Source organism: Rhinolophus sinicus, linkage group LG10 (assembly GCF_036562045.2).
Source record: "Rhinolophus sinicus isolate RSC01 linkage group LG10, ASM3656204v1, whole genome shotgun sequence".
In the NCBI taxonomy this organism is placed as follows: domain Eukaryota; kingdom Metazoa; phylum Chordata; class Mammalia; order Chiroptera; family Rhinolophidae; genus Rhinolophus; species Rhinolophus sinicus.
In genome coordinates, this window is record NC_133759.1 from 102,857,686 (window position 1) to 102,870,824 (window position 13,139).

At 47.3% G+C, this 13,139-nt stretch overlaps 1 protein-coding gene across 1 annotated transcript in view; it reads right to left on the reverse strand.

The window, feature by feature from the left end:
- Nucleotides 1–13,139, reverse strand: part of SLIT3 (slit guidance ligand 3) — a 551,973-nt gene that overhangs the window by 501,722 nt on the left and 37,112 nt on the right. The window contains exon 2 of the mRNA XM_019740962.2: nucleotides 4,885–4,956. Coding sequence (XP_019596521.2) covers nucleotides 4,885–4,956 — 72 coding nt within the window. The remainder of the gene's footprint in view (nucleotides 1–4,884; nucleotides 4,957–13,139) is intronic.

Consider the following 13,139-nt stretch of genomic DNA (forward strand, 5'->3'; position numbering starts at 1 on the left):
TTAATTAAGGCTTACGGAATGGATGAAAAACTAAAGGGGACTTTGGGCCACAGCACGTACTGATTTTGCATCGAGGGAAAGGCTAGTCTAGGAGACACATAGTTTCTAACTGAGACTGTCAGAGCGATGCGGCATTGTGTTTGGGCTCAGTGACAGCTTATGTGTTTGTGAATTTGTTGCGAACAATTAAAAATCAGGCGCTCTCTCTCTCTCTCTCTCTCTCTCTCTTTCACACACACACACACACACACACACACACACACACACACACGAAACTCCTTTTGAAAAATCAGCTCTCCCATTTCCAAATATCAACAATTTGCCAGAACTGAGTATGGGTCTGGCAGGACGCATGGGCTCCCCAGTTTCCACCGTCCTCATCTACTCTGATTCACACATTTGTGTTACTTCTGGCCCCTTTAGGCTAGTCTCGTATAGTCTACTCACTTAACGAATATGTACACCACAGAGCAGAGAGGTTAAGAGACGTGTCCCAGGAGAAATGATTTGTATAAAGTCACATAGCCAGCGAGGGTGGGCCCTCTAACTCCCAGGCTGGCGTGCTTGCCAGAGTTGGTTTAGAATCACTTTCCTGCCTTCTTACCAGCTGACAGGCCATCTAGTCGACCTCACTAAGACTCAGTCTCCTCCTTTGTAAAGTGGAAAAAATGAACACATCTCATCAGTCCTTGTGAAAATAAAAATGAAGTGTGTAAATTATCTCGTCTAGGGTCTGGTACACAATAATGTTCTTTTCCTTCCCTCCTCTTCCTTTTCCATCCGCCATATGGCAAGGAGGGCCTTGGAATGCTAATAGGCTCACACTAGCACATCTTGCTAAACAGGGATGCAGTTCAGTATTAGTGACGGGTGGTTTGTTCAGCTGGGTTTTTACTATCAATCAATCCATCACAGAGCTGGTTGTCATCACTTCCCAATTATAACAAGGAGCAACACTAGGGTAGCTAAGTGTCACATCCCCTCTGGGTTTCTGAAGCAGTCAACCTCCTATGTTGAATCTCTTAGTTCTGTACTAATTAATCTAACACTGCTAGCTTCTTTCAGAAAAGGGAGTAGAAGAAATGCAAATATATCTGTACAGATATCTGCTCCTTTCCTGCTCTGCTCAGGCCCCAGGAGGCTAACTTCTGGCAGCTTCATCAGACTCTGGCTTCCTGTTGGGTTTGGCCAAAGGGAGTCACCAGCAGGTGATCAGCAGGTGAGAGGACATCCTCCTACCTAAGAGCACAGGTCCTGTCAGGTAGTCCCTACTTTCCTAGAGTAACCACTTCCTCCCACTGCTCCTCGAGGCCTAGGGGCCTGTTGTCACAAGCTCTAGGGAATTTCATCATCTTTCCTTGGTTTCTCTTAACCTTGCCTCTACTAAGTCTTTATTTAGCGCTCCTCGTTGGTCCTGTGTGAGTATCTCTCTTTTCTTCCAGGATCCTGACTGATACGGTATCTAGGGCCCCTTCCATATTACTTCCTAGATCCATCAGCCTGGCACATAAAGGCTCGACAAATCATCATTATCTGATGAATCGATGAGCTGTGAACCTCCTCCCCAGACTTCTGGGTTGAGATGCAGTTCAGGAGCTTGTGCTAAAGCCTTGGATATCGCTCTCATCTGACTGACCAGATGCAGGCGCTCAGGGCATCCAGACTAGGCTGGACTGTCCCTGGCTTGAGTCTGTTCTGCATTAGAGGATACAGACTGTGTTCATTTTCAGCTCCTTTGGCACTGTTATTTTTTTAGTTTTAACACTGGACCAGAATCGGAAGTCGCTCCCATGTGATGATGGCTGGGTGGAGTTTAGCTCTTTTATTAACCCCATTTGGGATAAAGCTGTTTCCCACATTGTGGGCATCGCAGAGTCCTTGCAACAGACTACTACGCAGGGAACTACATGACAGCACCAGAGGAGACCTTTTCCTACTCCTATCCCATGGGAGAGAGAATCGTCACGGGCAACTCTTATATCTTCTTGCTGAATGCACTTTATTTGGGAAAAACTGCTTTTGAATGAGGCCCACGTTCCCCAATCTCCATTTTATCTGCTTTTGTCCACCCACCAGCACCATATTAGCAGTTCTGCTTGGAAATGGGTGGCAAGCTCAAATTATTCAAGACTATGGAGTCTTTTCTGACTTCACTATAAACTGTAAATAAGAAACAGATACAGGGAATATGCCAAGGTGTGATGAAAGCTTTTCAGAAAAGATAATTGTCTAGGTTACTCAGCTACAAAGAATAGATTGAGGGGCACTATGGTTTATATGTCTGGGTATTTTCCTGGTGTTTGTTAGAAAGCATTTCAGCGATCCCACCTAACCGATTCTTTCACAGTAATAAAGGGCCACTTGAATGGGATTGTCTTTGAGTTGATAAGGAAGATAATGAAACCCAGTATATTAATAGAGTCTATAAAGTGGGGAAAGGGAGAGGGCTTGGGCACTGCTTATCAAAAGAAGAAGAATGTACCAATTAACTGAAAACATAAACTGTAGTCAAAGGAATGTTGCAGACCATCCGAAGGATATTAATACAACCTTTTGTGATTATTTTAAACTTTCTATTTGCAGAGAATAGATATGGAAATTGGAATTTTTATTAGTCCTTCTGAAGTAATGGTAAAATCAAAAGATTATTTTTTACTTTGTTAGAAAATGAAACATTTTCTGACTTGTATGAAAGGAAATCTTTCACAGAGGCAGGGGTTAGAAACGGGGGGAAAAATAAAGAGAGAAGTTACTGCCTGTTCTTTACGCTGGCAAATGATCTGCAATTAGGTGTTTACTACCTGCATCGCCTCAATAAAAATCACTTTAAAATTAAGCCATGGAATTCCCCCATTCTCATCCCAATCTCAATTCTGATCCCCACCCACTTGTCAAAGCTGTCAGTCATTTGACAGACATATAACTGCTTAGAGCCAAAGAGAGACTTGGCAGAGGGTGGGGTCTGCCCTCTGAGGATGGCGAGAGGACAATGTACTGGCCAAAGACTAGAGAACACGTCGTGGGGAGAGTGTATCCTGGCTGGGGCCCCGCATGCAGATCCCAGCGTGCTCAGGGAAACTCAATCAGCCGCTTGGATGTCAGTGCTGCATTTACAAAGCAGGTAGACAAGTCCCTCTTGGTTTTCTAAACTCCCTCTAATGCAAACTAACAGTGGCACTGCCCGGAGGTTAGAGAGCACACATCCTGGGCTCCAATTCCTCCTCCTTCAGTCACCTGCTGTGTGGAGTGGGGGCCACTTACCCGATCTGAGCCTCTGCTTCCTCTGGGCAGATGGGGGTTAATAACTATGTAACACAGAGCTGGGGCTGTGGAAGGTACCACATGTACTTGGTTATCGTCATCAGCATTACCACTCTTACTTCTCAATCAGGAAAACAGTTATACAAGCAACACTCCACAAGCTGCACTGAGAATACATAGGCTGTTCATGAAAATGCTAAAACCATAAAGCATTGTATGTGCGCTTATGAGAGTCAGAAGGAATTTTATTTGTTACGGATTGAATTGTATTTCCCCCAGAATTCATATGTTAATGTCCTAACCCCCAGTCTATCAGAATCCGACCTTATTTTGGAGCTAAGATCTTTACAGAGGTAACTGAGTTAAAATGAGGTCATTAGGGTGAGCCGTGATCCAATGTGGCTGGTGTCCTTATAAAAAGGGGGGATTTGGGCACAGAGACAGACAGGCACAGAGTGCAGACAACAGAAAGAGACCCAAGGACAAGACAACCATCTAAAAGCCAAGGAACCCGAGGCCGCCAGAAGCTAGAAGAGGCCTGGACCGGATCCTTTCCTCACAGCTCTCCAAAAAGAACCAACCTGTCGAGGCCTTGATTTTGGACTTCTGGCCTCTAGAACTGTGAGACAATAAATCTCTGTTATTTGTGCTGCTTTGTTACAGCAGCCCTAGCAAACTAATATGCTATTCGTTCCCTATGTCGTGGATGAGAAAACTGAGAACCAAAGAGCTATGGTGATTTGCCCAAGATCGCGTGGGCAGTCAATTCTGCGTCAGGACCAGGACCTGGTACTTCCTGTCCTTCGAATAAAATTCACTGTGTTATAAAGGGCTATTAGTACAAAGAAGGAGGTGGCTTCCGATGCCAAGCCTTTAGCTGCTGCTTCTAGTAACGATCTGCCAGCCAAGATTCCATGAGGAAACAAATACCAAGGCAGTGACCAAATGGCCCAGATCAAGCTCCAAGTCTGGAGTCACACTTATGGGGTGCAATCCACTTCTGAGTCCAGAAGGAAAGAGGGTCCACTTGCACCTCTCTTGCACAACTGAATGCCTGAGCCTTGCCCGTGGACCATCACTTGGGCAGCTTATCACTCGCAGACTTAGAGATGGCTGTTCAATATTCAGCAATGAGACCTGGCAGTCCCTGCTCCCCCATTCCACCAATGCCCATCTTAAATTCTGCTACCTGTCTGCACAGCTGGGCGTGTTCAGCGAGGGCTCTGACCCTATCTGACTCTCTCCCTCCTTCCTCCCCGCCTCTCCATTAAGCAACAAGATAAATAACTTTCGTCTTGATTGCTCTTTTGACGCACAGGCTGGAGAAGAAATTACAATCTCTTTGGAAGGGAAGCATTGCTGTCATCCCAGAAGCTGGGCATGTTGATTTATGTGTGTGTAGCCTTCGGTTTCCCTGTTGCTGGAACTGACTTCTTCCATTGGTCTGGCCCAGCCGGCAGCACCAAGACACCTGTGAAAACCTGGGCACAGCAACACAAGGCTTCCTGCTGCAGGATGCTGAACGCCTGTTGCCCAGTGCTTATGATGTCAGGGCAACGGAACATTTTTACAAGGCAGAAGAGCTGAGAATGAAAACGTTTGGGAGAGTCACATGCGACTTACAAGACTCGGAGATTCTTCAGTCCAGCGAAGTCCATCTTGGTGATCCTGGTGATATTGTTTCTGTCCAGGTCACTGCAATAAAGAACAAATTCGCGTCAGATTTTTGCAGGTTACATTTATGGTCTATTCAACCCAGACTGGCTTGGACTGGAGGGATATTGTGTGTCAAGGAGAAGGCAATTCCAATGATAAATGATATCCTCTGAGCATGCCCAACTAACCTTAAGGATACTGCATGGAATAAGCTGTCCGTTATGCATGCAGTAGAGCCCTGTTTATGGAGCTGCCTTGCTTCTGTCACCCCTTCATCAGGTAACTAATTTTTCATTGGAAGCTCCCCTCCCCCAACTCTCAGACCCTGTCACATAAGTGAGGCTGGCTCCTGTCCCAGCTCCAGATGGGCACCTAATCCAGGCCCGGCTGAAGCCATCTGCACTCCCCTGACCACAGTGGTTGTTTCAGGAATGGATACCCCACTCCACTTCCCAGCAGCTTTCTCTCCAGTGGAGTCGCCAAGCTGCCTGAAGCCATCTTATCACCACAAAGGGAGAGCCTTCCAGAGTCGGGAGACAAACATATACAGACTCCTGCTGCTATCCTGGATCCACCCATGACTGAAGCCACGTACCTCTGTATTTTAAGATTACATGAGCGACTCCATCCCACCTCCCTTAAACCAGTTTGAGTTCTATTTGCTATCACTTGAAACCAAAAGAATCTTGACTGACTGTGGTACCTAGCTAAGTACTTGTCGACTTTCCAGCCAGTTTGCAGACTCCGTGAAGGCAAAGACCATACCTCATTAAACTCCATAGCCCAACACGGTAGCATACGTGCCTAGCACAAACTACGGTCATCTCCTACATCATTAATCTCATGTAGGAGGTAACGACAGCTATATGGATCACTCCGGCCTCAACTTGCAGGCTGAAGTTCCTGAAAATGGCCCCAAAGAGAAAAGTATACCATGGGAGCATTATGGTGTCAGTGACATTGGGGAGAAAGGAGAAAACCAAAGTCCAGAACGAACCTGCGAACAACTGTATAAACACTGTGTTCACAAAATTATCTAAGAAGACTGGACACACAAAAGGGACCATAAATAATATGATAATTCTCAATAACGAATGTTGAACGATTCATTCCCATTTATTATGCATTCTTTATGAGAATCTTTTCAGGGTTTTGGTCAAGTTGGGGTTTCAACAAGACACCTGTAAACTGGCTTTGCTTGCTTCCAGAACATTAAGGTACTAAGAGGCCATTTTCTGGTCATGGTCCCCATCCAACTGTTGGCTACCGTAGTCCCCACATAGCCACAGTTTCGCTTTCTGCAGTTTTAGTTACCCATGGTTAATGGCAGTCTGAAAACATTAAGTGGAAATTTCCAGAAATAAACAATTCATAAGTTTTAAATCATGCGCCATTCTGAGTTTCATGATGGACTCTCACGCCTTCCTAACCCATCCTGTCAGGACGTGAGTCACCCCTTTGTCCAGTGCGCCCACACTGTCAACGCCCGCCGCCTGTGAGTGGCCGTCTCGGTGATTAGATCAACAGTCGTGAAACCACAGTGCTTGTGTTCAAGTCAGGCCTATTTTACTTCATCACGGCCCCAAAGCAAAAGAGTAGTGATGCTGGCAATTTGGATACACCAAAGAGAATCCGAAAAGCGCTTCCTTTTAAAAGGAAAAGGTAAGTATGTACAGGAAAAGACATAGTACACAGAGGGTTCAGGGCTAGCTGCAGTTTCAGGCACCCACTGGGGGTCTCGGAACGTAGCCACCATGAATTAGGGGGGAACTACAGTACTTTTTTGGTTTTCCTACTCAGATCCTCAAGTTGCCATCTTGCAATCACATCTCAGTAAGACTTGTGAGTTCTACAGTTGCATAAAAAGAAGGAAACAATGTTCAGATTGTAGCACTTGGCACAAGGCAAAATCAAGCTGGAGGAAGGATTGGTGCCCTGAGATCTGAAATACTGAAAAAAAAAACAAACAAAAAACAGTGGGTCCTTGAGCAACGTCACCTGGGAAGCACCGCCCCTCCTCAGCCAGTGTTCCGCCCTCTAAATAGCAAAGCCATTTCTTAACTGGCCTGTGATGGAGAGCAGCAGTATTTAGACTTCTCAGGCCAAGCTGAATGCTGGTACAAGAAGAGCAAGAACGGCGCAGGGAAAAGGGCTGCTCCTGCAAGGAACAGGCCAGCACGCAGGCAGGAGTCTGCGTTCTCACTGTCACCCTGCGTGCTCTGCTCACCCCATCACAATCAGGACGGTTGTTCAGGGCCCTTGACAACTCTGAATACGACAATGCAACCAAGGGTTTAATTACTGGGACACAACATGGCACCCCAGCATCAATATTTTCAATTACTGTGTATTACGTGAAGGGGCACAGAGTGTGCTGCTGAGATGCTGAAGGCTTGAGGGTAGGGTGGGGCGACTGTGGGGCTGCCCCAGTCCACGTTTGGGAGGCTGAGCTCCGAGGAAAGCAGCCCCGAGTCTGAATCCCTGGCCTGCTCCTTAATGGGTGACCTCAGGGCAGTTCACTTCATCTCCCAGGCAGAGTTTCTCTGCCTACTAAACAGGGGTGATAATCTTGACCTCAAGAGTTATTATGAGGGTTAAATGAGATAATGCATGCACAGCTCTTATGTGACACTTGTTAAATATTCAATCATGGCAGCTATTGTTACTATAATAAGTTGAACTACATATCCCCCTTTCCTGTACTCTGAAATTTCAGTGCACCAACAACAGCTGACTGCCCCAGGCCAAACTCTGGCCTAGAGATGAATCCTGGGGTTCTCCAAGAGATAGAATATCTTCCAATAGGTGAAAAGAGTGGCCCCCTCACGCTGCCTAGGACACCTATTTCCATGGTATCTCCCCGGCGCCACCCAACAAACACAAACTGCCAGCCTGCGAGGGAGAAGGTCAGGGAGCATGTGTGCTTTGAGGTGAGACAGGTCAGGGTTCAAGTATCTGTCCACCCCCCACTCCCAGCTCTGTGAGGCTGCATAATTTCCTGAAGTTCTCTGAGCCTCCATGTAACCCTCTCCTACATGCAGACTTTGGCATTGTGAGAAGTTGCAAAAATGCTTGGCTGAAAATGGGGATTAAATAAATGGACACAGAGAAGGCTGTGCTACCTCACGTTCCCGTCCTTGCGCAGCCCGCATCTGGCCAGTCCAGGCTCCTCTGCCTTGTTAGCCAGCTTTCTCAGCCCTCAGCTTTGGCCTCAGAGGGAATCAGCAGATCTCAGCCCAGGACACATTCTGAACCATCTGCAGGCATGGCCCCACCCAGGGTGATTCTGGATGGAGACGCCATTACAGTATCTAGATGTGGGTGGTTTTAAAACATGCCTGCAGGTGGTTTCTTGGATACACCTGCCATCAAGAGGGGAGTGTATGCCCCTTTTCCTTGAACCTGAGCTGGACAAATAAGATGCAGGCAGACGTGATGCAGAACTTCGGGGGCTGGGTTAGAAGAGACAGTAAGTGATTGACTGGCTCTCTGAGTATTTGCTCCCTAAGCTGCCATGTAAAAGACCAGAAGACCATGGGGAAGGGAGGAAGGGGTGGGGGGACAGGGGAAGAGGGAGTGGAAGAGGAAAAGGGAGGGAGAGAGGGAGAGAGGGAGAGAGCGGTGCCTGAGGAGCCCCAGCTGCTTCAGCCCTGACTGTTTGAATCTTTCTAGCCTAGAAGACCAGCACATAAATGCACATACCTTTGAGATTCCATCTCTAGCTACCATCTGGCTATAACTGACGAAAACCTCTGAGCCACATCACCCAGATGAACCACGCTTGAACCCCTGCCCACAGAGACGGGGATAGAGAAGACTACACCGGATGCTACGTCTTAAGCCATTAAGTTTTGGAGTGATTCATTTTGCAAAAACTAGAGTGATGGAAGAGAAAGGAAGAGAAAGCCAGCTTCCAACATTTAGTTTCCCACTAACCACGGAACTACAGTCATATGACGCTCACATGTCCTTTCTGAGGCTTGTCTGTCACCCTTGAGACTCGGCATTATGGTCACGGATGGTTCACAGGGGCCAAAGGCACCCGTGCCAGGCTAGGGATGAGGTGTGAATCCCGCAGGGTCTGAGGAGTAAGACTGCATAACTAGGGTTGCCTATCCCTCCAAGAAGGGCTTAGGATACAGTGGGAATCCCCCAAGCGTTCTATGAATCACAATAGTGGGCAACAGTCATTGAACATTGGGGCAGAGACTGGCAAGCGGTCCATGGACCCAATTCTCCCTCTTTCTGGTGCACACAGATAGATCCATCTCTCAGCTTCCCTCCAAGGTAGGTGCGACCCTGTAACCGAGTTCTCAGCAGGACGGGCAGAAGCAATGTGCGCTGTCTTCAGGCCTGATCCATCAAACTTCCTGCCCCATCTTCCACACTCATTCTCTTTCCTCATCTTGGGCTGGATTCACTAGATGCAGGGGAGGACGCAAGGATGGCAGACGGAAAGAGCCTGAGCCCCTGAGTGACTGCATGAAACAGAGACCTCCCCTCCCCCTCTCCTCATTTACTCACATTAGGGTCAGGCATGTTCAAGAAACCACTCTTAAGCCACTGAGATTTGGGGACTATTTGTTACAGCAATCTACACCGACAAATGCAGTATCTTTGAATCAGGAGCCCTCCATCCTTTTTGTTTTTTCCCTTGTCTTTGCAATGGTTCTGAAAGGTAGTATTGTCATCCTCCTTCAACAGATAAAAATATCGAAGATCAGCCTGAATAAGAGTCGGTATTTGTTGGGCCCAAACTATGCACCAGGCACTGTGCTAAAACCTTCATGTTCACTGTCTCTTACCCAGACAGCAATCAGACGTGGGAGGTACTCTTATTAGCCTACGTTGCACAAGAGGAAACTGAAGCTTAGTCTCCCCCACCGCCACCCCAGGTTAGAAGATTTTACCAATAAAGCCACTTGCCATGAGGTCACACGACCAGTAAGTGGCAAAGGCTGGGATGTGAACTCGGGTCTCTGGATGCGAATGCCATGTTATTTTATCACATCACGCTGCCCATCTAGAGCGTAAGCATCTTCTACTGGGTCAGGTTAACTGCCAACTGAAAGAAAATGAGTCAAGAAACACAACCAAGTTCCCTATCCCTGTGTCTTGAAGAAAGCAAAGGGGTGCTCCCAGCGGCCTCGCTTCTCCCCACTACAGCCAAGATGGCCCGGTTCCTATTCTGCTGCCCAGTGAGGTCAGGCCAGGGGCTCCTCTGCCACGTCTGGGCACAAGCGCTTCCTTGCTATTTCTGCCCAGGTCTGATTGCTGCCATGTTGCTCATCCTCTATGACCAGGGCATCACCATGGTAATCCCCTGTATTGTTTTCCCCATCCCAATCATGAATCATACACCAACCCTGTGACTTGCAGCTCTGTGGTATTTTCACATCTGTTTGACACCTTGGGTGGGGTGGAAGAGGATGAAGGAATTCAGAACTACACTGGAAAAAATGAAACAACAATGTTCTAGGGCAGGCCACTGTCACTATCTTGGCACATGTATATTCATAGCCTTCTTTTGATTCATTCTGTGGCATTCCTGCACAATGTCTTTCCTGCTATGGCTCATGTGGGAAGGGGGAGCAGTGAAAACATCGCCGAGTGAAGCCGTCAGCACAGAGTAAAGCAAAGGCTTCAACTGTAAACCCGAAGATGTGCACTTGAGTCCTTTCCCTCACTTCTTAGCGCAGAGAGAGACCTCTTGAGGCAGATGGGAAGGAAGTGCGTTGGGTGGTGTGGTGACAGCAGGGGCCATGGTGGGAATCAGAGAGTGAAGGGACTGAGGACAAGGGCAGACGGCGTGATGCACTCACATTCAAGATCCCACAGCTCGATTTGGGGACTCCTGCTCAGGAAAAGGGAAAGAGGGAGCAGCATTAAGATACCTTATGGCCCAGCCCGAGACCTGTTTACCACCAGCAAAGAAGACGCTCTGACCAAATCAGAATAAGTTGGCGAGGGGGCTTTGGCTGCAATTTCAGTTATTCGCTCTCCGCCTCCTGGGAGGCTGACCTGAATGGAACACGTTATGGGGCTGGCTTTGGTGCCCTTCTGCTTCTCTGAATTGAGCAGGAGGTGGGAGGAAGGGAGCAGAGTGAGTCAGAGGTCAGGCAGGTTAGCTTGTGTCTCCACCAAAGGTCACAGCTCCCCTTCAGACAACCTTTTCCTGTTTCTAGAACATTATACCTCTTCTCATCTCTTCTGGCCCCAGGGTGGTAAGAGCTCTGTCGCTTCTAGTCCTGGCTCCTGAACCACGCTCACACTTCTGAAATAGTCCCTTTGTAAGTTAACCTTCCGTGACTAACCCTAATTTGAGTATTTCCCACTTGTGTATCTTTTTCTGATGGATATACATCATTTATTATTCATTCATTCCACAAATGTCTTGACCATTAAGTTTCAGGTGCTGTACTAAACGCTGACAAGACTGGCACGGTCTCTGCCCTTGAGCAATGAAGAGTTTAGTGGGGAAAAATACACAAAGGGTCCATCACCATAAACTGCAATAAATACATTAGGGGTTGGCAAATTTTTCTTTAAAGGGCCAGCTAGTAAATAATTTAGATTTTGCCAGCCATATTTTCCATCACCACAGTTGGGCTTCCTAGCATGAAAGCAGCCCAAGACAATACACAAACTAATGCGTATAACTGTGCTCCAATAAAACTTTATTTACAAAACAGGCTGAAGGCCAGATTTGGCCTGCAGGCTGTAGTTTACTGATTCCTGCTCTATACTGTGTCAGCGGTATAAACAAAAGCTTATGAGAGAGAATGGAGGAAGGAGAATGGAGTAATCAGGTTACAAGGGTCAGGAGTGGCTTCTAGGAAATGGTAACATTTTAATTGAGATCTCACAAATGAGCTGTCCAACTCCAGGATGGTTGGCAAGGGAATATGTGAGAAGGAGGGAAAGGATTCCAGGTAAAAGAAACAGCATGTATAAAAGCCCAGAGTCATTGCCTTGGGATAAATGCAAGCAGATTTGTTTGGCTATTAAAGCATGTTGCAGGGGAAAGCAAGATCTTTCTTCCTTCCTCCCTCCCTCTCTCCCTCCCTCCCTTCATCCTTTCCTGCCCCCTTTCCTCCTTCCCAGCCTTTCTTTCTTCCTACAATGTACCTTTATGAAACACCCACTTTGGACTTGGCACTGTAATTATGGCAAGGGATAGATTGTTGAACAACAACAAAAGATTTCCTTTCAGGGAACTTGTAGTCTCCTGGTGAGTGTGGCAGATAGGTTCTAGGGTGGCCTCTATGATCCCCACCTCCTGGTATCAGCACCCTTGTGTAATCCCCACTCCTTGAGTATGGGCAGGACCTACTGACTTGCTTCTCACCAATAGACTATAGCAAAGGCCGCAGGATATCACTTCTGTGATTACATTACACGACTGCAGTGCCCATCCTGCTAGGAGACTCTCCCTTGTGACCTGTGATGAAGCAAGTGGTCATGTTAGGGAGCTCCCTATGGCAAGGACCTGAGGGCAGCCTCCACAGACAACCAACAAGGGACTGAGGATGAGCAGCAAGAGCCTGAAGCCCTCAGTCTAACAGGCTGCAGGGGACTAAATTCTGCCAACAACTTCGAGAGCTTGAACATAAACTCGTCCCCGGTTAAGCCTTCAGATGAAACTCAACCAACACCTCAATTGCAGCTTTGTGAGACCTTGACATAGAGGCCCCCAGCTAACTATAAGGTAATAAATGGGAGTTCTTTAAAGCTGCCGAGTTTGTGTAAGGCTGTTACACAGCAACAGAAAATTAATATAGTGGAATATAGGCAACCACAAATAAACAACAGGACTAGAAATTACAAGAAAATAAATAGGCAGTCATTTCACAGTGAGGTAAAAGGAATGAAGGTGGGGGTGGTAGGAAGTGGGGTGCACAAGCTAGGCTGGTCACGAGGAGCCTCTCTTAGGGAGAGATATTAGGTCTGAGACCTGAAGGAAAAGAAGGAGCCAGCTGAGAGCAGAGGCTGAAAGGAAAAGTTTCCAAGTGGAGGAACAGAATCACAAAGGCCTTGAAGAGAGAAAGAATTTGGAGGGTCTGAGACCATAAATGAGGTCGGGTGACTAGAGCCGAATGGCAGCAAAGGGGAACACAGAGTCACATGGCACCCAGTCTGGGGAGCACCCAGGGTACAGATGTCATACCTTCAGCAATCAGAGCCACAGAAGCGGTCAAGCAGGAAATGCCTGATTCCACAGC